This window comes from Nestor notabilis, unplaced genomic scaffold (assembly GCF_000696875.1).
Source record: "Nestor notabilis isolate BGI_N333 unplaced genomic scaffold, ASM69687v1 scaffold576, whole genome shotgun sequence".
Lineage (NCBI taxonomy): Eukaryota > Metazoa > Chordata > Aves > Psittaciformes > Psittacidae > Nestor > Nestor notabilis.
Genome location: NW_009931305.1, coordinates 274 through 25,586, shown reverse-complemented (window position 1 = coordinate 25,586; position 25,313 = coordinate 274). Strand labels below are relative to the sequence as shown.

At 45.1% G+C, this 25,313-nt stretch overlaps 1 protein-coding gene across 1 annotated transcript in view; it reads right to left on the bottom strand.

Moving 5' to 3' along the window:
- The window catches only part of ADRA1D (adrenoceptor alpha 1D), a 46,026-nt gene that overhangs the window by 20,510 nt on the left and 203 nt on the right, over window positions 1-25,313 (bottom strand). Inside the window, 1 exon segment of the mRNA XM_010015822.1 lies at window positions 24,530-25,313. This exon segment is cut by the window's right edge and continues 30 nt beyond it. Coding sequence (XP_010014124.1) covers window positions 24,530-25,313 — 784 coding nt within the window.

The window sequence follows — 25,313 nt, the reverse complement described above, 5'->3', positions numbered from 1 at the left end:
CCCTGCTCATGGCAGGGAGGTTGGAACTAGATGATCTTAAGGTCCTTTCCAGCCCTAACTAGTCTATGATTCTATGATTCTATGATTGCACCTTTATTACACCTTTACCTGCAAGTGTGAGTCTTCAGCAATGACCACCTTACTTCTGTCTTTGAGAGGTCCCTGCTGGTCCAGAGGAGATGGGGCTGCTCTCCTCAGTGACTCGGTTGGGTGAATGTCACCTGGACCTCTCAATGCAAGGTGCTGAGGGAAATCCTTGAGGGATGGTACTTTCAAAACCTGACTGCTCTTCAAGGTCAGACTGGACAGCTAGCACTGGTTCACTTTCCAAAATGTAATGGTTATTAAGATAATAATATCAATAGTAATAGAATAGTAATAGCAATAGTAGCAATAATAATAATAATAGTAATAATGATAACAGTAATAATCTCTGATTAATTTGCCAGTTTTCCTTGATGGTAAATCTCCTCCTGGAGCTGCAGTCCTGGACTTGTCCTGTATCGCTTTTTTGGGATGAGCAGTCTGTTATGCTGAGCACACAACTGCAGCTCTAAGAGTCTTTATAGAGCCTGGCCTGGCCTTGTGTCTCTACTGCCTGCCAAGCAATCACTGCTGATGAGTGCCTTAATAAATACAGTTAATTCCAAGTGTACCTTGGATGTTGAGCTCTCTGTTGGGCTAAGCCTGATGACACACAGAGTGATCTCCTGGCATTTGTCTCCAGAGGAAAGCAGATAAGCCCTCTGATCCCAGCTCTTCCAACTGAATATGCTGATGGATGCTATCTCTCAACTATGCATCAGGCCATGCAGCACCACTTGGATCCCCTGCTCTTTTCAGCATATGCCTCTGACTTCCAGAGTGTGTGACAAGACAACAGGGAATGGAGCAGTAATTACTGTCTGTAGCCAGAAAAGTGCTTTGCTATTAAAAATCCCCTTGCTTTTCTAACTGAAGCAATCTCTTACAATCTGGATGTATGTGTGCGTGTTGGAGTATGTGCATGAAGGAAAAGGTGCTTGGGCTGTTGTTCCTATATATGGGACCCAAATCACAGAGACTATATGAGGCTTGGTACTTCTGCCTTCAACCTTGGACATCTGGAGGTGAGACCTTCCCTAGCACCCCTGAGTAGTTTTGGATCTTCCCATTACACTTCAGAGTCCCAAATCACTCCACTCCATAGATGAATATTCCATGAAAGGAGGGCTTACTTGGTTCCAAAACTGCACACTACCTGGGGTCTAATTTCTAGGGTTGAGTCTTTTCTTTTATTCTTTTTTCCTACTGTCCTCCAAGTTTGAAAGCTCAGATTAGCTCAGCTGTGCTTGCCCCAGTCTGATAATCTCTTTAATACCTCTTAGAAGTAACTACAAAACATCAATACACTGACATTACTAATACTAGTAAGTCCGTGTCTGAGCAGAAAAGGAGCTTCTTGCCAGGCATGGACTTGATCCTGGATCCAAGTAAACCCATTTTGGATTTGCTGACAGGTATCTGCACGAAACATCTTGTGACAGATGCTGTATCAATGCAGAAATAGATAACCAGGACTGAACTGAGGTGCATTGGTAGCGGAAGAGTCAATATCAACAGCAAAGACAAATAGATTGCAGAAAATGAGTTAGAGGCTCCCATGTACCTCCACAACCCCCTTGAAGAGAAAAGGTCAGCTGGTAACAGACATTTCAAGCTGTTTTGTTGCTCAGGTTGCTTCTGGATCCCAGTTACCTCTGGAGGTGATGGATACTATAGCAAAGAGCAGAAGTAGCAAGAGACCTGCACAATATTCATCTAGGTACACACATGAAATCAAAGCTCACTTAAAGGTGGAGTTGTTGGAATAAATAAATGCAACGATATGGGAGGAGTGGACAAAGTATTTGCACTGTGTTAATCTTCATGGTTAAACTGAAACAAACTGTTTAAAAGGAAGGGAATCCACTGAATGACAGAGAGGAAGCATAGAAGAAGTGATTTCAATGAACCGGAACATCCAGGACCCAGATTGTGAGGGGTCTTCAAGGGTAAGATTCATCTCACAAATTGACACCCTAATTTAGTTAGTGCATGTGAGTGAAAGGCTCAGTGCTGATGCCCATGCAGAGGTGCCTCCTGCTGCTTGGCATGACACAGGACATCCAAAACTTGCACACAGGACTGGCTACTGTGACACAGGACCTGCAGGAGATCTGCTGCTTTCTGGAGTAGAAATTGGAGGCTAGCTGGGACATCCTAGTACATATCGAATGGAAACAGCGTGACACTCCATACCACCTTGCATGGTAATGAGAGTTTAGATGGCTAGTTCCTATGCGAATGCCTGTACATTTTCACCTATCTTCTGGAGCATTACTATGCCAGCCAATTTGCCCTGGTTGCATATTCATTATGAATTTGAAGCTTGCCTATGAACATCCCCACCACTGGAACAGACAAAAGGAACTACCTTGGCCTGTGCAACCAGCACAAGACATGATACGGGTGATGAACCTCCCAAGGTCCATTCCCAACAGGCAGCTTGCACACAGCCACCTTGTTTTGAAGGCTAAAAGTGTTCACTAGCAGAGATAAAGGCTGTCATCTGCCAGCTGGCTTCAGCATCTGGGAACTTCCCAGGCATTTATTTTACTGGTACAGATGCAGCTTACTTCACTGAAATTTTAAGAGCTGGGCATCAACTACCTCCTGATACAGGCCTAACATACTGGAATGAAAGGCTGAGAGTGGAATAAATGAAGAACAGTAAACTAGATCGATTATAATTTTCATAACTTCCATGGCTTTCCAGTTGGGTCTGATTTTAGAGACAGAATAAGTGAGTTTGGAAGGGATCTCTGGAGGTATCTAATCCAACTTTACTAAAACCATGGCCAACCATGTTTTCTGTGCAAAAGCAAAGAACATGGTGTTGGTGTCCATCTCTCCCAGTGGGTTCCAAGTGTCTGGTTAGAGGTTTGGAATTCTTTCTAAGTCCCTAAAAGAAGCAAAGCACGGCAAAGCCACGGTTAAGGGTGGCAAAATTCCAGCATGATATGAATGACACTGAATTTCCAACAAGTGACAATATTCACCAGCTGTACCAAAAAAATACACTCAAATCAGGCTTTGTATCTAATCTGTTCTAGAGAGAAATGGTTACTTTTGACTAACAGATACCGTGGTTTCATGTATTTAACTGCACATGAGATAACCTGTACTCCTTTGACAGTTATGCTGCTTGGAAACATCTGCTGGTAAACCATACTCATGGCCAATTCACACTGTAAGACAATCAGCTCAGCTTCAGGGGAAGGGTACTGATGTGTATGGGAAAGGGTGTTGATGTGTATGTTGTGTGCAGGGCAGACATAGGGTAAATTCTAGAGAGAAATGGTTACTTTTGACTAACAGATACCGTGGTTTCATGTATTTAACTGCACATGAGATAACCTGTACTCCTTTGGCAGTTATGCTGCTTGGAAACATCTGCTGGTAAACCATACTCATGGCCAATTCACACTGTAAGACAATCAGCTCAGCTTCAGGAGAAGGGTACTGATGTGTATGGGAAAGGGTACTGATGTGTATGGGAAAGTGTGCTGATGTGTATGTTGTGTGCAGGGCAGACTTAGGGTAAAGAAAGCCCATTACAGGACTGGGACACTCAGGAAAGAGTTGACAAGCTTTGCAAAGGTATTAATCAGGAGGTGGATTTAGGGTCAATTAACATCACACAGTTTATACTTGCACTGCTGTTGGATGGTAAAGCTTTTCCTCAATGATAACCCACACAGAATACATCTATAGTGATGCAGATACAGCCTGAATCACATGAAAGAGCAAAACCAGACTTGCAAACTGGGACCAGGTTCATAGTACCAGGGCAACCAGATATTCCCAGGTAATGGAAATACTTCACTACATACTCATTCTATAGGCCAGATCCATTTTCTCTAACCAGAGTTCAAGGGATGGAATAGATCATCTCTTAAGACAATTTCCAGCCCCAACTATCTGTATTTCTACAAAGCCAGTGGTGCAGATCATAGAATCAGAGAATAGCTAGGGTTGGAAAGGACCTTCAGATCATCTATGGTTTTAATGTGACAGGCTGGAAATGTTAAGGCTCAGTTTTTGCAGAGTGTGTCAATCTATGCTTGAGAACAAAGCTATCTGGAAATCCAGATGCCTGGTTTCTAGGAAATTTCAGTGTTTGATATTTGCTTTCTTTCAAAGAAACAGAACGTAATAAAGAAACAATAAATTTTTCCAAGGAACTATAAATTAAAAAAAAATCACAATAATTCTAAGAACCTCAGTGAACTTGATGGCTAAAAGGGATAAATCCCTGGGAAACTGATGTGGAAACACTTGTTAATCCATGGAGACAATGATGCCAAACATCAACCACCATGAGATGGATCTCTACTGTAGGGCAGAGTCCCTGTATTCCCCTTCTCAAGCCTCCCCAACCACAGGGCACCAGAGATGCAAAGTCCTTGGCCAACAACACTCCCTGGGCTGAGCAACACAGGAGATCAGGCAATGGAAGTCCTGTGGTCCTTGGAATTCATGAATCTGGTAATCTGGAGTGTCTTAAAGCCCCCTGAATTAACACACTTGTAGCAGGAAGCCTTGAAGCATGAGAAAATCCTTTCTGGAGCCAGGGTTCTCAGGGCTTCCAGGTTACTTGTGTTGGATCCAGGAGTTAACCCGGGGTTAAAGCAGAGCTGCCAAGGCTTTCACTCTGCTGGTTTCATGGTAAGAAAACCATGGAAACTTGGCATGAATGGGCTGCCCTGGAGCCATGAATAGTGATTGAAGTAGAGGTTGTTAAATCTGGGACATTTCCACTTGGTTTTCCAACTGGTATTTTCCAATGAAATCCTCCTTTGCTGGCCAGCATCCAGACCTGCCACTTGGGAATGTCAAGAGTTCAGCATCTGCTTCAATGGCTCATTTAACTTTGAGCCACTGCACCCAGGAGAATGGCAAGTGCTTTGCGGATGTGCAAGAGGCTGAACCCATGCATCAGGTATTACAAGATGGTCAAATGTGACTGATTCGCATTTGCTGCTGACTCTGGATTGGCACTGGAGAGCACAGAGCCTTCTGGAATGACTCCATAAATGAAGCAGAAGGGGAGAGGTTGCACAGATGGATCTTTTCTCCATCCTCATTTTAACCTCTGCTTAATGGTTTCATTTTCTTGCTTCTTACTCCTTCTTCACTTCTGTAACACACCATTTCCCAGCCATTTAATGCAAAAAATGCCAATCAACCACCTGCAGGCAGTTAAAATGCCAGGTTTGTATTTGGAATAGTCATTTTCAGGTTTGCAAATGCAAATACGTCCAGGTCTGCAGGACACTGTGCTTTGCAGCAGCATGGATGTCAGCAGACATTTCCACCCTGCACCCCTCACTGCTGCAAAACCAACGCTTCCATGATGGTCTGGGTACAAAGGTAAGCTGCTTAGTTGGAATAGAGACATAATGCAAGCAATATGAAATAGAGAGTCATATTCTTTTGATCACTGATGAGAATGGAGGACGAAATGATTCTACTCTGATAATTTCACTGTTTGAAGAAAGCCCTTCCAGTTATTGGAGAAGATCAAAACATGCCGTGAAAAATGGACATTGAATTTCAGATTGTCCTGAGGGGGATTTGCCATTTGGGCTCTCTAATAAGGTAATTTTTGATTCTCTGCAAAATCAAAGCACAGAGGCGTTCTACTGAGATGCAGAATATCCTATGCTGGTCCTGTGGAGGAGACAGGGAAGGGAGCATGGCTGCCCCTCTAAACCACAGTTTCCAGATGACTCCCAGTCACTGAGGTGACATAGCATCACAGAATGATAGCATGGTTTGGATGGGAAGGGACCTTAAAGCTTATGAAGGTCCTACCCCGTGCCACAGGCAGGGACACCTTCCACCAGAGCAGGTTGCTCCAAGCCCCTGTGTCCAACCTGGCCTTGAACACTGCCAGGGATGGGGCAGCCACAGCTTCTCTGGGCACCCTGTGCCAGCGCCTCAGCACCCTCACAGGGAAGAGCTTCTGCCTCAGAGCTCACCTCAATCTCCCCTCTGGCACATTAAAGCCATTCCCCCTTGTCCTGCCCATGCAGACCGTTGTAAAAAGTCTCTCTTTGTCTTTCTTAAAAGCCTCCTTTAAATATTGAAAGGCTGCAGTAAGGTCTTTTGAATCATTTTCTTCTCCAGGCTGAGCATCCCCAGCTCTCTCAGCCCTTCTCTATCACCAAGGTGTTCCATCCCTCTGACCACCTTTGCATTCCTCCTCTGGACCCACTCTAACAGGTCAATATCTTTCTTGTGCAGGGGACAATGCCCTGCCTTGACCTGCTGCTCACACTGCTTTTGATGCAGCCCAGAATACAGCTGGTTTTCTGGGCTGGCATTGCACACTGATGGATCATGTCCAATATTCCATCCACCATACCCCCAACTCCTTCTCTGCAGGGCTTCTGTCAAGCCCTTCATGCTGACATCCTGTCCTACCCCTGCATTAGGCTACTTAGACAAGAAGAGGAAGGAGCTGGGTGACATGAGAGATTCCCTTGGGTGTTGGGTGACAGATCAGTCCAGATTCCACTGGTGGACTCTGCCCGCAGGGATGGGAGACCATTGGACCAGCTGGGACATTGCTCCCTGGAGGAGACCCTGTGGTGAAGGTGGTCTCTGCCCTCCTCACACCCTGGGACATTCATGCTCCTTTGTTCATTTCTTTCGACCTCCCTTGGCTTGTTCCCTCAGAGACCTCCCAGAGGACTAAGGAGGACTGGTATCAATTAGCTGCAGCTGTTTATAATTCTCTCTCTGATGTCCTGGCACAGAGAAATCCCTGGATGTTCCCTTCAAGAGAGAGGAAACAGTTGGATTTATGGGCTGGCTCTGCAGGTTGTCATGGCTCCTTTGGTACTTAGCCTGGGAACCCCCAGGGTCGCAAATCTACCGTCGTTCCTCATCTCCTGTGTCACAGGTATCCCAAATGTCTCCAGTATGAGGAGGTGTGGGTGATACCATCTCTGCCCAGAGCTCCAGAGAGGGATTTTGAGGTAACACTGGGAAGAATTTGGCCCCATGGCTGGGCCTGACCTGGTGCCTGGCCCTTTATACTGCTTCCATGGCCAAGCCCACTGACAACTTGCAGACCAGCAATGTCAAACTGATTCCTCCTGCCTCCGATAGCTGAAGGGTAGTTATTTTTTCAGGGCTGGGTGATGTCCTTTCTCACTCTCTGCCACTGCTTGTATTCCATGACTTTCCTTTCAAAGAGGCCACTTGCTCCCCTATAATGGCTTTTTTTATACTGGCTTTTTCATACAGAGTAACAAATGTGCATTTCAGTCTGGGAATTGTTCTGTAAAGGGAAACTGAAAATAGCTGAGACCAAAAATGTCATTGTTTTTCCTAGCAATAACACATCTGCTTTATTATCCAACCTTAATCATTGTATACATATAGATTCCCAAGAGCTTCCCAGGCTGTACCAGGATATCTTTCCTGACACCATTCTCGTTGCAGCCTACCAGAAAAATACTACATCTGATAATATCAGGGCAAAAATATATTGGTTGCCTCTTTCATTCACTGAAAAGAATACAGACAGGAGGAGACAAACAGGTTTTCTTGTAGAACAAGCTCGTCTAATTATTTTGGCCAAAGGAGATGGGAGAGAAAGAGATTATTTGAAAAATAAACGCAAAGTTTGAATATTAAAATTTTTCTAAGCAAAACTTTTCTTTTGGGGCATGGAGGAACAGGCATAGTGAAGTGCTTTGTATTAAAATTCACTTACATTTAAGGTTACAAACCAAAACAAACCTAAACAAAAGGAAATGGGACACTATGGGTCAGTTTGAAAAACAGAACTTAGTTTTCTTTTGTTGACCCAATAATTCTCTCTCTTCCTTCACTAATTCCTAGACCTGCTGATAAAGGACCATTACCAGCCTTCTGGATCTTCCTTGGGTGATGCACCAACCTCATTATCAAGCTTTTCACTGACAACATCCACATGTTAATGCTTAATGTTCTTCTATTCATCTGCTGTGAACTACTTGTGATAGTCCCACAGCCTAATGGTGCCCAGAGGTCAACAATTTGCATAGTTCAGCTCTCCAAACCAAGGGAATAAAGCCTTTAAAGTGAGGAATTCCCATTTTACTGTGGCAGTTCCAGCTCCCACACGCATGTTCCCGCAGTACAAATAGACTTTATTAGTAGGAATAACAAATAATTACTTGTTCCCAAATGATCACATTCTTGTATTCTCTGTTGTTTTGTTACTTGTTTGGTTGTGGGTTTTTTGCTGTTTGTTAATGACAATAAACAGCTCAGTTTGCTTTTCTGCAGGGTTTTGCAGGCATTCCCAAACTTAATGGAAACAGCTGTCTAGTGAGATGCTTTTTGCTCCTCACCAATACTTGGGATAATAAGAGGCACAACTACTGCTTAGCACTGATGTCAGCTTTGGTGCTGTCTGCCAAAATCTGCAAACCCAGACTCCAGGTTACATGTCAAAACCTGCCAGAGTGTTTCTGGTTTGTGTAAGGAATGAAACAGCAACATGTAATAATGGTAACTTAGGAGAGGATGAAATCAAGGGAAAACTTGAGGGTGCTGAATCTTTCCTGAATCACCAGCCTAGCACCAGCAGAACTGGTTAAAGGAGGCATTCAGAGTGGTATGGAGACCAACAGCCACTAAATGAGGAAATATTCAACCTTGTTTAGGAAGGAAACAAGCTCTGGGTACATGGACCTGTGCAGGTATGAGGGTGACAACAGTGATGACTCTCATGGTCACTGGACGTCTAAATTCAGTGTCTTACTTTGCAGAACCATTAAAAATGCCCACACCATTGCCTGGATGCCTGCCAGACACATTAATGGGATTTCTTCTAATACGAGGAGATAGATGTGTCCATTGCTACGAGAAGGGGAGGAGGGAGAAAAGCAAAGCCACATTCCCAAAGGTCTGGCTGGTGCTTGCAAAGAGAGGTGACTTCCAGAGAACATTTTGGGCAGTGTAGATGGAAGAGGATGGGGTAGAAGGGATAAGCATAAACAAAGAGCAAGCCAACAAAAGAGGTTCCTAAACTTTTCATCAAGGGGGGCTTCTAACCTTGAGATCCTCCGGTGCAAAGGTGTTTTCTTCCTTGGGTGTTGGTGGAGGTGGAATGTATGATCACCTGTATTGAAGACACCCTGCTTTATTGCAGCACAAGCTACCTTCCAATGCCTGTCCACCTGAGAACCTGACCGATGGAGTATTTGATGGGAAAAGAGTAGGGAAACCAGGTCCTGATACCACCTATGGCTGTCCCAGTCCCTCTGTCTCTCCCTTCACAAGCAAAGTGATTTTTCATGGATTGTGACACTTTTTCAGGCACATGTGCTAGAATTGCCTCCTTGATGATTGCAGTTTGGAATGAAATGAAGTCTTCTTGGTCCCCTGAAAGCTGCTTTATCTTAGAATCATAGAATCGTAATCCTTGTAATGCAGGTCACTCCTGGGCTGGAGAAGGAGAAGGGTCAGAGCAGGCATTTGGAAGTGACCAGAAATCAATAGAGAAAAAGAAAAATGGGCTTTCCCAGGTAATTTTTCAGAGGTGCTTGATGCAGTCACCATGGTCACCATGAGCGGGTGTTGGAGATGCAGGATGACTCACGTCTGGCAGTGGAGCAATAGTTCTTGATCCACATTTCATCATCGGCTGATGGAATCCCCCTCCAGTGACACAGGGAGATGTTTCCAGGTGAGTTTGGGAAGGCGGGTCCTTTGGAGAGTCCCTTATGGAGCAAAACAGCAGCAAAGAAGATGGGTTTATGAAATAAACCCTATGCTACAATCCTGAGCATGCACTTGGACATGGCAGGTAGCATTCGTTTATTTCTATAGACATTCTACCTTGGAGATCTCCCTTGAGATCCCTTTGGTCTCAGAAGAGTCCAAACCCAGTGCTGACTTAACAGCCAGAACACCAAGCTGCATAGGTGGCAACCACAGGGGACATCCACTAGCACAGTGTGGGTGGTTGTCTTCTCCATCTCTTCTCCAGGTGGGAGGTGTGATCTGCCACTACTGTTGCGAACAGGGAGATCAGGATTACACAAAAGACTCCTTGCCCCAACACCCTTTTGTCTGGTGCACCCTCAAGAGTATGAGTGTAAAGTACAAGATTGATCTCCCAAAACATCAAAACCATCAGTGATCTTCTAAAGGGAAGTAAATGGATGGACCAGTGAAGGCATATGGATGATAAAGGCAAAAGGGAATTCATTAGGTGGGATGAATCCTCACTTGTTCAATGCAGCAAAAAGAGGGTACAGGGGAAGAAGACCTCTGACCACCCATTTGCCAGTAGGGTGAAAGCCAAGGAAAGAATATAACTACTAAAGGAAGAAGGTGTTATGGACACCAAACTAAATTATACCAATTGAGGCATGGATATATTCCCACTACAAACAATGAAGTTTCTAAGAGTTGGGTGCAATAAGATCCAGAATGCCCTCCCCAACAGCACAGGCAGCAGAGGGGCAAGGACTGAGACACACATGGATGTCAAGCAATTTTGGACAGGATCATGCAACATCATGATCTGCAGTGGCAGTCTGCCTGTGGTATCTGCACACCAGAGCCACAGAGGGGTGCAGATAGAAGGAGAAACAGGGAGAAGATGAGGAAGATGAAGAGCCATGAAACAAGAAGGCACTTGAGGGGTTGCCAAGGCTCTTGGTGGGATGGCAGATGTAATCACATTTCTGGCTCTGTTGCTCCCCAACAGCTTGTCTGAATTCTGCTGTGAGTCACCCAGTACTGCTTTCAGCTGTAAAGGCTTGCTTTTGGAGCAAATTATTTAATCACCTGTGGTTTCTCTAAGTACATGCTGATGGATGTGCAGCGAGAGTACACAGAGAGAAGGAACAAACCTTTTCCAGCTGAACGTGTGGAATAAATCCTGACAGGCTGGTGGCCACATTCGATGTAAACAATCTCCACTCAGCCCCTTACCCTCGCTGCCTTTGACTCAAACAGCCTCAGACACTGGGAAAGTTCTGTTTTCAATGTAAATACTTTCCCTTGCCTGGTGTTGCAGCAGGAAAATGAAACCACCCACGTCCTGATTCCCTTGGCCTTTGGGAATTTCATGGATCCATCCTGTAGGAGAGCAGTAGCCATGCTGGGGTCATCAAGGGATGCTGTCGAAGCCCAGGAGGAGCCTGCACATCACATGTGTCATGTTGTGTGTTTCCGAGCTGGTTCTCACATCTCAGCATTAGCTGGTGGGCAAAGACCTAAAGCTGTGATGGGACAAGCTTTGTGCACATCATCACCCTATCCAACAGCCTTACTATCACTGCATGTCCTAAATGGAGAGGCTGGCAAGTAACTCTGTATTTTCCATCTATTTGGCCAGCTGGATCCTACTTCCCGGGATAAACATGCCAAAGTGGTGGAGCCTAGAGAGAAACATACAGGTCAGACCAGTAAAGACACTTAGATGACTTTTCTTCTCTATCTCTTGCCAGTCAGCAAAGATTAAGCCATTCCTTCGAAGACTTTTCTATATGCTTCCTACTATTCCTGCACTGAAGAATTAAGTGTTCTTTTTAATGCTTGCCAGCAACGTAAAGGAAGCCAGACTAACTCTTCATAACCCATGTAAGAAAGCAGTAATGGCCTCTTTATCTTTATTTTCAGGACACAGCTTCAGAATTAGCCTTTGGGAGGGTGCATCTGAGGGAAAGGTATTGGCATACCAAGACCAAGATACCAAGCTTCAGGGCACAACCTACACTCCAGTTTATGCAACAGAGAAAGAAATGATTGTGTGGGCAGGTTACCAGAAGTATTTTCCTCGAGGGTGTCTGGTTTTCTGTTTAATTTCTTGGGAAAGCAGGCCAGGATGCAATCCAGGTCATATAAAAGTAGACACTGAGGTTGCCTCTGTGCCTTGTACCACTGGAGATAAATGCCCTGGGATGTCCCTGATGGTCTCTGGATGTTCCTCTAGGAAAGCACAGGGTTTCTCTAGGTCTTGTCTTGCAATCAAAAACCCCACACAGTTGCTTCTTGTACTTCAGGGGATTTTGGACAACACTGGGCATGTTTTAGGGAAGTAAATTGCAATTCAGATCTGGTTAGCTTTCTAGCTCTGTAGACATGGACTATAATGGGAACTTGGACATCCAGCTCACATGCAGACACCTACCAATAGACCACTATACATAGATGTCTTCACCTGTGAGTTTGGTCCTGCCCCTAATCTCTTTGTCTGCCTTCAAACTAGAAACAGTTACGTGCCTTGTTTTTCCATGGATGGAAAAGGAAGCACTGGTAAGGAGGTGTTCAGGGAAGGAAGGGGACCAGGGAAGGAGGGTGGTGGCCAAGGAGGTGATCGGATGTGATGGGAATTGGTCCCTTCTCCTTGGTTGCTCTCCTAGGATAGCAGAAGCCATCTACCAATAGCTGCACCATTATTTCCTTCCCTTGACTTGACTGCTGGCAAAACTGCAGTCTGCCTGTAAGCAGATCCTACTGGGTGCAATCCTACCTCCCACATTCATCTGGATACGCTACTTTGAGCTCCTCTGGGTTAGAAATAGCATTACTGTTTGTACAGCACCTAACACGAAAGGGGCTGAAGCACATGACTAATGGGCTTGATCATCCTTAAGGATCTCAGATAGACGAGCCTGCGAGAGCCCTGAAGTGCTGTAACTATGTGGTGTCAATGGAAGGGAAGTGCAATGTGATTTAATCCCATATAACTCTGTTATTGCAGGGCAGAAGAAAGGACAACATGCACTATTTGGAAAACCCTGTGCTCTGCTCCCTCTTCCTCTGCTTCTGTATGCTCATCTCTCAGCAAGGAAAACATGGAAAGCAAGCCCTTATTCTGTGTTGTTTCCCCAAACCCCCAGCCTGAGTGCTCTATTGAGGGAGGCAGACAGGCCCGTGGCTGCCCGCCAGCTCAACTTCACTACATCCTCACAGCTTTCCAGATAATTCCTATGGAAAGGACCCTGGGAACAGAAATAGCCCATGGCTGAAAAACTTTGCTGGTGCAGTTCGACAAGCGTCTCCTAGAGAACTTGGCTTGAAAGGCAGAAGTTGAAGAGCTGGCAGCTGCTCTGAACCCAAGTCCTCTGCTCTCTGCACTCAAAATAGGTCAGCGAGCTGTTGATGGTGTCTCCACTGTTGTGTTGTGCTTGTGTGAGCCCCATGACCTTCCAAATTGAAAACACATCTGGGGTGGGAATACTCATGTCAGGTCCCCTGCCTGGGACTCAGGCAAGAGGGCTCTCACCTAGGGCAAGAGATAATACCATTGCCAGCTTCATCTGGTGACCTAGAGGCTCAGAAGTGGCTCTGAGTCCCTGTTTTGGCACCAATGCCCTCCACAATCCCTGTTATTACCCATGGGCTGTTTCTCAGTGATTTGAGGAAATCTGCATCTGCAAAACAGGGATGAGATGTGGCATGAGACCAATGTGCTTGTTACCTGTTCCCTTCAGTCTGTCCTGAAAATGCCTGGCTCCAGACCATCCTCCTGCTGCACTGAGCATTCCTGTCCATTTCCCAGTCATATTGCCCTAATCCCTTCTTGGCTCATTGCTGCAAGAAAAGATCACCATGCCATGAAGATATCCCCATTTCTCACTACACTTCATAAGGGTGAGAACTTTTATATAGTTTCCACACTACAGATCATCAGTTTTAGGCTTCAGGCTATGAATTTCCATCTAAACAAGTTTCTCCGTTATCTTTTCCTGTCTAAAAGCTTTCACAAAGATCTTTTTCATGGCAGAAGACCATAGAGCTTCAGCATAGTGTTTGCAAAATTGATCCTTGCATGGGAGATCTCTTGAAGGGCTTCCTTATGTATTTTGTGTTTCCACCATGGCAAGGGGTTGGAAACAGATGATCTTAAGGTCCTTTCCAACCCCAACTATTCTATGATTCTATGATTCTATGATATTTTGGAGGATTTGCACCTTGCCTCTTGTCTTTGGCTCCTCATCACCTGCAACTTTGCATTGCAACTGTATTGTAGGGGATTGCAACCAGGAGTTCTTTAGTTCAGACCAGATTAGATAACCTCTGTGATTTGTTCCACCCTTTGACTGACTTGGAGAAATATAGATCCCACTAACTGCTAAACAGAAAGAGGGTATGTCTGAACCCAGGTCCTGAACCAAAGTGGCACCAACCACCTCGTATTCACACTGTTCTAGGCACACTTCTTGGTAAAGATTTGTGTTGCAGACAGCTGGCTGGGGCCATTCTCTACTTGCTGTCTCCTTCAGGTCTTCCTTTACTGAGTGCCACCAGTGTACCCCTTGTGAGCAATGGGAAAGGCACCTTGGACTTGTCTGGGGCAGAGATTTCTCCCAACAGGAATCCCTTGTGAATATTTTAGAATCATAGAATTATTTCAGCTGTAAGAGACCTTTAAGGTCATCCAGTCCAACCATTCCCCAGCACTGCCAAGGCCACCACTAACCCATGTCACTGAGGGCCTCGTCTACACAGTTTGTGAACACTTCCAGAGACAGTAATTCCACCACTTCCCTTGGAAGCCTGTTTTGTGATTTTTTGGTGGTTTGTTTTGATTTTTCTTCAGCTACTGAATGGGGTAAATATAAAAGTTTCATCTCAGGGTCCTTAATGACTGAGCGTGAGTTGGAAACTTCCTGGGAGGAGGAAATGCCCTGTCTTTAGCGAGCCGGCAGTTGGTTTTCTGCCACCAGATCTGGTGGTTCTCTGGCTTGGCTCCAAGTGCATTAGCTAAGGAGCCCTCTTAGAGAAAGGCTATTCATTAGGAGTAGCTAAAAAGCCATATCCTGTTCCAGCCACACCAGTAAATCCATCCTTGGGCTAATCGCACCCATAGTTTAAGGCTCAGGGAGAAGCATGGTCTTCTGTGACCTTCCATTTGACAGTTTTATACAGCAGCGGGACAGAGGAAGCAGGACAGGCAGAAGTAGCTGGTGTGTTAACAATACTGAAGAGCTACCAAGTGACCCACGGGTTTGTAAGTGATGCCTCAGTTTCCCTACCCAAAAATGATAATCACAGAATCATAGAATTAGCTGGGTTGGAAAAGACCTTTAAGCTCATCCAGTCCAACCGTTCCCAGCAGTGCCAAGGCCACCACTAACCCCTGGCACTGAGGCCTCGTCTACCCGGGCTGTGAACACTTGCAGGGACGGTGACTCCAGCCCTGCCCTGGGCAGCCTGTTCCAATGCCTGAGCACCCTCTGGGCAAGGAATTGTTCCTCAGCTCTATCTAAACCTCCCCTAACCCAGATTGAGGCTGTTTCCTCTTGGCCACTGATGAACACTGTTGAAACAGTTGACTCTCTCCCTGATGACATTTGTGTGTATCCCCTTCTTCCTAGTTAGTCCTGTGAACTATGGAGCTGGCACCACTGGGATAAGTTTGTCCTCAGCACACATTGTATGGGGAGACGTGAATGTTGCCTCTGCCACTCAGGCAGGTTTCCTTACCATCCCAGTCATGGTAGATCCTTACCATGATAGTTGATGCAACAAATCAATACCCACCAGAGACTTCATTTTTGCATTGCAGTGGTTGGAATTTGCTTTGGAGGAAGGAGGAGATGAGGATATCTGTGGATGTGTGCTCAGGTACAGGTCCAGAGGGCTGAGAGCTCTCTGGATGGCAAGTGCTCATAAAGGCAAAGCCTTCAGAAGGAAAAGCTCACCAGTTATTGTGCCTAGAGGCATTTTAAAGCAAATACTTACAGCAAGTAAGAATGGCAATTAACTACCAAATCGGAAAGCAGCTTTCCTGTGGAAGCAGCCAGCTGCTAAGTTTTAGTACTGAAGCTATTCCTCAAGAGCTACCCTTGCTCCCAAATCCCCAAACACCTTCAGCCGCATCCAAATTAAGAACAGGTGGGTAAGTGAAAACAAGACCATAAAACACGTTAGGTCCTTGGAAACACTCTTGTGAGTTTGAGCATTAGGAGAGAGAAGGGACAGTTCTGTTTTGGGGCTCAGCAAACCCTCTATTATGGGGTCACCTCAGGAACCTCAAAGACAGTCCAACCTTCCTGGCACCTCGCTAGCATCATTACACCCTGAGCCTCCTGCTCTTCCTCCTCATCTCCTACTGTGCCATTCAGATCTCCAACCCCTTGCCCCCCACTGCAGTTCTTGCACAGAAATAAGCTACAATGGATGGAGGCTCCATTATAGTTGTCTGTCCCCAACCCCATTGTCACATTCAAGAGATGTGAGGGATTAGATGAGAGAATTCATCTGTCCCTGAAGAGATGAGGGAGAGATAAGTCTCCACAGAGAAGACCTTGACCACAGGGACTTACCACCCAACAAGTGCTACGTGATAACCTGATGGGATGGGTGGGCCCCATATGTGAGGTCCTCCTGAAAGATGGGGTGCTTGGATTACCTAAATCTTTCTTTAACAGGTTGCCAACAACTGGTACATTACTGTAAATCCTTTTGCATTAAAAATGGCTCAAAACAGTCATTGAGTCTTAAAGCCACTGAGATACCTTGTGAAATCCAGAGAAGACCCTGTGTTGACGTGGATGTGCAAGTCTCCTCCAAAGACTACTGTCCCTGAGCCATGTGAATGTGAGTCACTCTGCACTACTTTGCTATGGGAAGTGCAGGGTTTGCTTCTTGGAATGGGTGCACTAGTCTAGTGGATATAGTGATAATCCTGATGTAGCTCCTCCTGTGAAGAACCAAAATACAACACTGAACTTCACAGCAGCCATTTCTCTAGGGAAAGGCCCATCAGCAAGTCACCAACACCTGCATCACCATTTAACAGCCAACACATAGAAGAATAACCCACTGGTTATCCTTGGAAGAGCTCTTTTGAGTTGATGCAAGCAACAGATCTGCCTTGGTGAGAATCCATGACAAAGGGAATGACAATCTCAGGGTTGTGACACCACACTTAGATTTGCCTCGTTACCTGACAAGAAAAGGAGGTAACTTGTTCACAGATAGAGCAGGAAACCACATTGTCAAAGTGTAGTTAGTACAGAAACTTTCCTGGGAAAAGGTCTGCTCAGAGATTAAAGCTGATTCACAACCCACAGAGAACTGACTCAACACAAGAAGAGTCAAGTTATCCTGTAAGGAATGATGGACAAAAAACCCGCTTTGTACCCTCAAAGCCAGATACCTTAGGAGGACTTATAGAATCATAGAATCAGCTAGGTTGGAAAAGACCTTTAAGATCAAAAAGTCCAACCTTTACCCCAGGACTTAGATATTTTATGTGTAAAAAGAATAAGGAGGTGAAACAACTTGGGTTGGTAAAAATGTCTAAACATCTCTTAGTTGGAAAACCGCATTTTTCACTACGTACATTTGGTGCCAGATGCTCTCTACAACCTTGTTTTGTCCAAACACCAAAAAACCACTGGAATATTTACTATTATCAATTATAACATCATTCTTCTGAGAGCTGCAGTTCAGTTGCTTTCCTATTACTACTTCTCTAGAGGATTGTATAACCTGTGATGAAACTCAGGCCAGCACTTGTATCTTGGCTAAGTGGGAGACTGAGGTGTATGAAGAAATGTAGACCGATTAGGAGGATCACCATGTGAAAAGCAATAAGGTCCAGTGATGCTCCATATAAAAATATCCAGGGGTAAAACTATTTTCCTGAATTGAATTCATGTGGAAAGAGGAATTTCAAGGAAAACCCATGTTTTCCCAGGCAGCTCCTGTCCTCATCAGCCACTTGAATTTAGGAGTTTATATTAAGTAGGCATTGCTGCAGGCACCACTCAGGATCCCACCAGTGTCCATGGGTAAATGATTGCTGAAAATCTCATGTGTAAACCACAGCCTTTGCAACTGCTGATTCTGGGCTTCAGCTACTGCGAAGATGTCTCATACAGAGGACAAATATTTTAAGAGATATTCGCATTCTTTGCTTTGCGGTTGGGTTATGTGATAAAAAAAGTCTTGTTTACCACTATGGTGAATACTGGTTTCTACTGAACCTTTGTCTTCTACTGAACAATTATCTTGCAAGCAAGTTTTGCTGTATGCTGCATAATAAATCTGCTAAGTGGTCACTAAGGAACTTGCAAAGTTCAGGACTCAAAAGATCAAGTAGGTCAAAGCAAAAATCACATTTGCAAAACTTTGGTTTCTCTTCTTCTTTTGGAAGAGTTTAATTTTGGGATCATGCTCTATTTGTCTGTGCAGTGTCCCTGCCACACCAGCTGCAAGGAGAGGTGGTGTTCAAGTGAGCTTGGTTGAGCTATTCAGCATCCCCTCATGGGTCAGTATGTGACTCCAACCTTTACAAACTCACCCTGCTCAGCTCTTCTCTGATGACAGAACTATTTGTCCTCTTGTGGGTATCTGAAGCTACTTAGCTCAGTTATGGCCAAACATTTTTAAACAGATATACTTTTCACAGCTCTCCAAGGAGAAGGTGCTTTAGAGCTGTTTTACCACTCCATCTACAAAATAACGCCAATTCCTGAGCCCTTAGTGTTGTGGAGCACTTCACATCCTTAAAGCTTAACTCCTCTCATCTCCAGCTCCTTTGGACTTTGGCAAAGCTAGTTCCATGTTTGGCTTCACATTGAGATTCGTCTCAGCTAGTTGAGGTGTGTACTGTGCTCCTTGGAGCTGGTGATCTTTGGCCTCCCTCAGAGGCACTGAGGAGACACGGGTGCTTTTGGAGTGCAAATCATCTGACTGCTTATAAGATAGCAATATCAGGATGAGATGAGCTCCAGCCTCAAAATATCTGTTTTTCAGTGTTGGTTATGTAGAAAGTTGAAGAGCAATTGTCTGAAGACCATATACTGTTGGCATCCAGTGCCAGGGGCTGTCTTGACATTGGAGAAGACGGGAACAATGTGGAAATGAGCAGTGCAGGGGACTGCAGAGGAGCAGAAATAACCATCAGACACCATCAGGTCATTGCACTTACAGCTCTTCCTCAGCAATCTCAATCTTTCTAAAGAGCCCATCCTTAAAAACACCTCAGAAAGGTTCCTTCTTCACAGCTTCACAGAAGTTGGCTATATTGGGTCACCTTTGTCTAATTCCTCCCCTGTCCTGACATAAAGTATCCTCACCCATGAAGGAGTAAAATGTCAGAGCATTTTAAACTCAAGGCTGTCCTCAAAACACTTCTTATACGAACCAAAGACCATGTTTTTTCCTATCATCTTTCTCAGCAGTGTCTCTCTCATTTTGTCTCACATTTGGCAGAACAAATTCAGCCAGTTACAAAGACACAGAATGGAAAAAATTACCTAATATATAACATTTGGCACCAGATCTAGGACTTTATTCCAGAAGGGTCCCCTAACATTCACAGGTACTATCAGCCCTACCTAGAATACAACACTGTAATGATCTGATTGACCAACTGGAAGGTAATTCATGTTGCTTTCTCAAGGAAATATAATCTTCTTCTGAAGAGCCTTGAGCCAAAGTGTTGTATGTACACACTGAAGTGAGCACTTGCTAACATGACACAGTTACTAGTACCTAGTTCATGCTGTTTGTTGTGGCAGAAACCATTTAGAAACAAGCTGGTAACAAGAGATTAAGCAACCACCTTGCGTGATCACATCAAAGAGCATCCCACCCTGTTACTCAATCTTTGTGACATCTCATTAACCAGATTAACAGAATTAATGAGCAAATATTTATCCAAATATAAATTACTGGAGATAGATGAAGCTAATTAAAATCTTTCCCAGAATAGCCAGGACAAAGTTTTCTGTGTACAAATACAATAAAACTATTAGGCTCAGCTTAATATAGACGCATTTAATGTTATATGATTTATTTTGGAACTCCTGTTGAGAGGTTTTATAGCATTTTGCCTACTGAACCACAGCAGTTTTGAGTTTTTCAAGATCTATTTGTTTCCTGTTTGTGGTACATCCATTATAGCAACTGCCTCCAGATGCGTCAGGATAACATAAAATGATATCAAAACAGACATTTGGCTTTAAATAGATTTATTTGTTGGTGTGGTGGGTGGACTGGAAGCAGAGTAATCCCGTGCATAGGTCATGGGAGATCTGGGTTCTATTCCCAGTCACTTCAGTGAATCACTGCATTACTTTTGCCAGGCAAACGCATATGTTCAGACCTGGGTACCCAAATCATCATTCAACATCCAGAAAACTGTATCTTTTGTAACAGCAAAAAGTGCTGAGCCCTTTCATCTGTCTCTGGCCTTCTGCACAGGGTAATGGGTAGGAAGGGAACCACATGCACTCATCTGGGCTCCAAATAACCATTTTGTGCTGGCTATTTCCAAGCACATATAGACCATTTCCCTGTTGTTTTGCACTCTGGTGGCTTCCGCACTAGGGCACAAGGAGGGAATCAACACCACCAAACGCTTTAGCTACTTAATTTACTCACAGGCTTGTTATCCATGTACCTACTTGGAAGTTGCTCCTGTGCCCTTATGCAGGAAGTCAACATGTTCTCCCTGGAAAGAAACCCACGTTGCTTTTCCATGGTAATATCTCTAGATAGACACAATCTGTGCACATGAGCCCCAGCCAGGTCTCCTGTGCCTGGACTATTCCTCTAGTGCTACTCTAGTACACCGCCATATCCCTGTGCCATGCTCACCACATGCATCCCTGCTATCATGCCCTAGGAATGGCATTCTTTCAGGCTGCAACACAACCTTAACGTTATTGCAGATGCTCTGAACTGGAAAAGGAGGAGCAGAAATCACATTTGAGAGCTGCTTAAGCAAAGCTATCATTTGCCTTGGAAACCAACGGACTTGCCCTCAGTGCAATGCTTTAAGAATAGTCTTGGGAAACAGGTCAGGAATGGTTTGGGGCCAAGTGATCTTTCCATGAGAAATGGAAGACCCATCCATCCACTCTTCTATATGAACTAAGTATATTGAGGACTTTAAAACTTTCTTAATGTGTTGTGCTCTACTGCACACCTGGCACAAGAAACAACCCACACAAGAGTTATGTAATTAGAATTTCATTTCTTGTCAAACAACCACCTGCTTAAAGAGTCTCATTAGCCACAGAAATTGTTAATTGTTTTAAAACTCCTGGTGGTGGCATCCTGTGCTTGGAGATGTGTATTACAAACTTGAGAGTGAGCTGAAGTACTCAGCTGATCAATAGACTGTAGAGGTATTGGGGGGGTTGAGCTGATTTAAAGAGTCTTTGTAGATTATTTAAGCACAAATTAAAGGCTGACTATGTTTGGCACATACATAGGCCCTGTTGTTTAAAATTATTGGTTATTGCAGTTTCTCAACCATGATGTGATAAATATTACTCCTGTGTAAGTAATAGAATCATAGAATAATTAGGGTTGGAAAGGACCTCAAGCTCATCCAGCTCCAACCCCTGTCACGGGCAGGGACACCTTCCACTAGAGCAGGTTGCTCCAAGCCCCTGTGTCCAGCCTGGCCTTGAACACTGCCAGGGATGGGGCAGCCACAGCTTCTCTGGGCACCCTGTGCCAGCGCCTCAGCACCCTCACAGGGAAGAACTTCTTCCTTATATCCAACCTGAACTTCCCCTGTTTCAGTTTGAACCCATCACACCTTGTCCTATTGCTACAGTCCCTGATGAAGAGTCCCTCTCCAGCATCCTTGTAGACTCCTTCAGATACTGGAAGCTGCTCTGAGGTCTTCACACAGCCTTCCAGAAGAGATTCCAACATAGTGGAAACTATTCTGCAGAGATGTGTGCAGCCTCACAGAGGCACCAGTGACAGCCAGCACTGAAGCTGCTCATTGCTAAGTCAATTCTAAGTAGAGCTGCGAGTCTTTTTTCAGTTGATAAATTTACTTATCCCTAAAAAGTTTCATCAGTCAACATTGTCACTGACAACTTCTTACAATAGGAAAAAAAGTCAAAGCATTTTGGTATTTTCTTAAGAAAATAGATCACTGTTTAATTCTAATGTGACAGTTCATTCTGGCATGTATTTGAGTGCTCATTGTTTAATAAACTGCCATTGAAACAGAGTTTCACTTCAGTTGAAAGTGATTTGTGTTCCTCATGAGTCTTTCTTTTTCATTTAAAATGTGTATCAATATCACTTCCACTTGGCTCCAAATTGTTTCACCTGTTTAAAAGGCAAATAAAAAGCCATTCTACTTAACCATTTACCACCTTCTTTTCAAGGAGAACTGACTCCAGCATGTTTCAGGTTTCGGATTTACAGGGAACTTGGTTGATTTCTCTGTCTCCTGAGCTTTCAAATCAGAGATTAGACCTTGCAGAAGTTTCTGTTCTCCTCCTGGATAGCATTGAGTGATTCTCAGGTTTGAATAGGAAATGGCAATTAGTAAAAAGGGGGTGAAATCAAGGACAACATATTTCATAGTCATAAAATAAATGAACGTTTGCTCTGTTTATATTATACATATAATACAGCAGGAAGTAAAGATCAAAGCCATGTTTATAAAGGACTTGGCAAGCTGTGTGCTTGCAGGAAGCAAATGGGTTCATGCTTAAAGTGCTTAAAGTAAGAAGTTTGGAGTTTTAGGTGGTGTAAATCAGGGCATCTCCTTTGACTTCAGTGCAAGGCTTGTGATTTACATCAGTAGAGAAGCTGGTTCAAGGGTTTCACGGGACAACAGATATAGTAAAACCTGGTGTTTGTTCTCTATTTGCAAGCACTGGGAATAACTCAGAGGAACAGGATCCCAACTCCCACCTTCATTAGCTGTATAAAGGTGTGAATGAGCTTCAGAGCTGGTTCCTGTCCTGGCTGAAGAGGTGAGTATCAGACTGGGGCTGCCCACAGAGCTCATCCTTCAGTTACTGGCATCTCCCCGAGCCTCACAATTCCCTAACTATTTGCAGGCTACAAAAATCCCCCAATGCACTGGATCAATGAAAGGGAAACTGAGGCACATCCAGATGGGATGATTCATCTTGTAGTGAGAGAAGTTTACTGCAGCCTTATTGCTCCCTGCCTGAGTTATACCATCAACTCCCATCCTCATACAGAGTGAAAACTCTTCACAGCAGCAATTTCACCCCTACGGAGAGCTGAGATAAATTCACAAATGCCACCCCCATCCTGAGAGAGAAACTGAAGCAGAGAGGCACAAGACAGCAGCATGGTGAGACCAGACATCCACAAACCTCACCCTTCACCCCAGGGACACCTCAGCTCCCAAAGCACCACCAATCCTGGTGTGTTATCCTACTGTGGATTGAATGGCCTCAGTTAGGTATCTAACACCCTTGGGCTCTAGCTGTTCTCAGGGTGACAAGCACAATGCTGAAGGGAGAGTTAAACCTCAGCAGGGCAAAATCTGTGGTCACGCTGCTGTTTCTATTGACTTAAGAGGCAGCTTCAAACAAGAGGATTTGACAAATCCTGATTAAAAGGACAGAACTAGCTATCAATTTTCCCTGGCTGCAGAGTTAGTTGGACACAAGTCCCAAGTCAGGATACATAGGTCCCACCCAGCAGATGGAGTGATGGATCTCTCTGCTTTGCTGAGCTCTGTGCAAAGCCCAGCATCAAGATTTAGGTTATTTTAGTCTCTTTTCCCCTCTTTTAGGTTTAGCTGCTCCACTCCAGAGAGTTAATCAGGTCCCCTGAAGTGGGTGCCTGTTGTTAGATGAGGTGGGAATGAAGAGCACTGGCTTTCCTGCACCTCATGGGCTATAGGTGCTGGAAGGGGATGGTGCTTTGGACATCACATCTCCCCAGTGGGCTCTGTGCCTGCTCATCCTCCTCTGCATGCAGGGAGCTGCATTCTTTCACCCAAGCAAACAACTTGCCAGAATTTTAGAGCACAACCCATCAGACAATCCCACATGAGCATCCAGTGACACGGGCATCATGTCAGGGCCAGGAGGTGAGGGCACAACTCCCGGAGGAGGTGGATCAGTCCTGGGAAATCACCCAGGAACATCACCCTTGTGGATAAGACCTGGTCCTGCTCCAGGTCCCTGCACAGCATTGGCATCCTGGGAAGTCAGTGATACTTATGCTTCTGACTCTGACATGCTCCTTCACGGGATCAGGCCTCACTCGTGCAACAGTGTCACCAATTCCCAAAGGAACTGGGAACCCTGTGACCCCAGAGGCATATCCAGGTGCCCTTCCCCAAGCTGGGATGAAGGGAAGCTGGGAGCAGGAGTGGTGAAGCTGTTTGGAGACCACTGTGCCGTAATTAAAGCCTGTTTGAAGCAGAGCTGCTTCCTCCTTAGCCTGAACTTTGTTAATTACGCTGCTGAATGCAGAATGAATTAATTAAACCAATTATTGTGCTGCTATTTTACTCATTTGCTATTTACTTTGATTGATTATATGGCTCTGATTAATAAATATTGAATAAGTGTTAACTAATTGAGTTAATTCACTGCTGGTTTATTCACCTATCAGTTATCTCCCTGCAATCAGTTGTGTCCTGAAAGTTTGTCTCACCAAGCAAGTCCCCAGGGGTTTGGCCACAGGTAGTGGGGCTGGGATGGGGTATAAGATCACTTACCAAAGGGCAGGATGAAGAAGAAGGGGAACCAGCAGAGGATGAAAACACCCACAACGATGGCGAGAGTCTTGGCTGCTTTCTTCTCACGGGAGAACTTGAGGAGCCGGACAGAGAGGGAGCTCCTCAAGTTGTGTCCCTTGCTCCGGGTGCTGGAGAGAGGCTCCTCCAGCACACTGCGGCAGTGGATGCGCAGTACCACCTCCATGGATTTATTCCTCTCCTTCTTGACCCCTGCTTCCAAGCTCCGTGTGGTCCTCCTGGCCACCACATAGATCCTGAAGTACATCACCAGGATGACCATGAGGGGCAAGTAGAAGGAGAAGAGGGATGAGAACAGGGCATAGCCTGGCTCTTCCGTGATGCTACAGATGCTCTCATCTGGCGGTGGCGGCTCCTTCCATCCCAGCAGTGGCCCAATGGAGATGACCATGGAGGAGAGCCAGACCACCACTAGGATGACCCCTGCCTTCTTCTCGGTCATGATTGTGGGGTACTTGAGAGAGTACTTGACACCAATGTACCTGTCCACGGAGATGATGCACAGGCTCATGATAGAGGCGGAGCAGCACAGCACATCCACCGCTGCCCAGATGTTGCAGAAGATGCGCCCAAACACCCAGAAGCCCAACACCTCCAAAGTGGCCGAGAAGGGCAACACGGTGGTGCTGAGCAGCAGGTCGGCAATGGCCAGGTTGACGATGAAGTAGTTGGTGACTGTCTGCAGGTGCCGGTTACAAGCCACTGAGAGGATGACGAGGATGTTCCCCACGATGGCCGAGAGGAT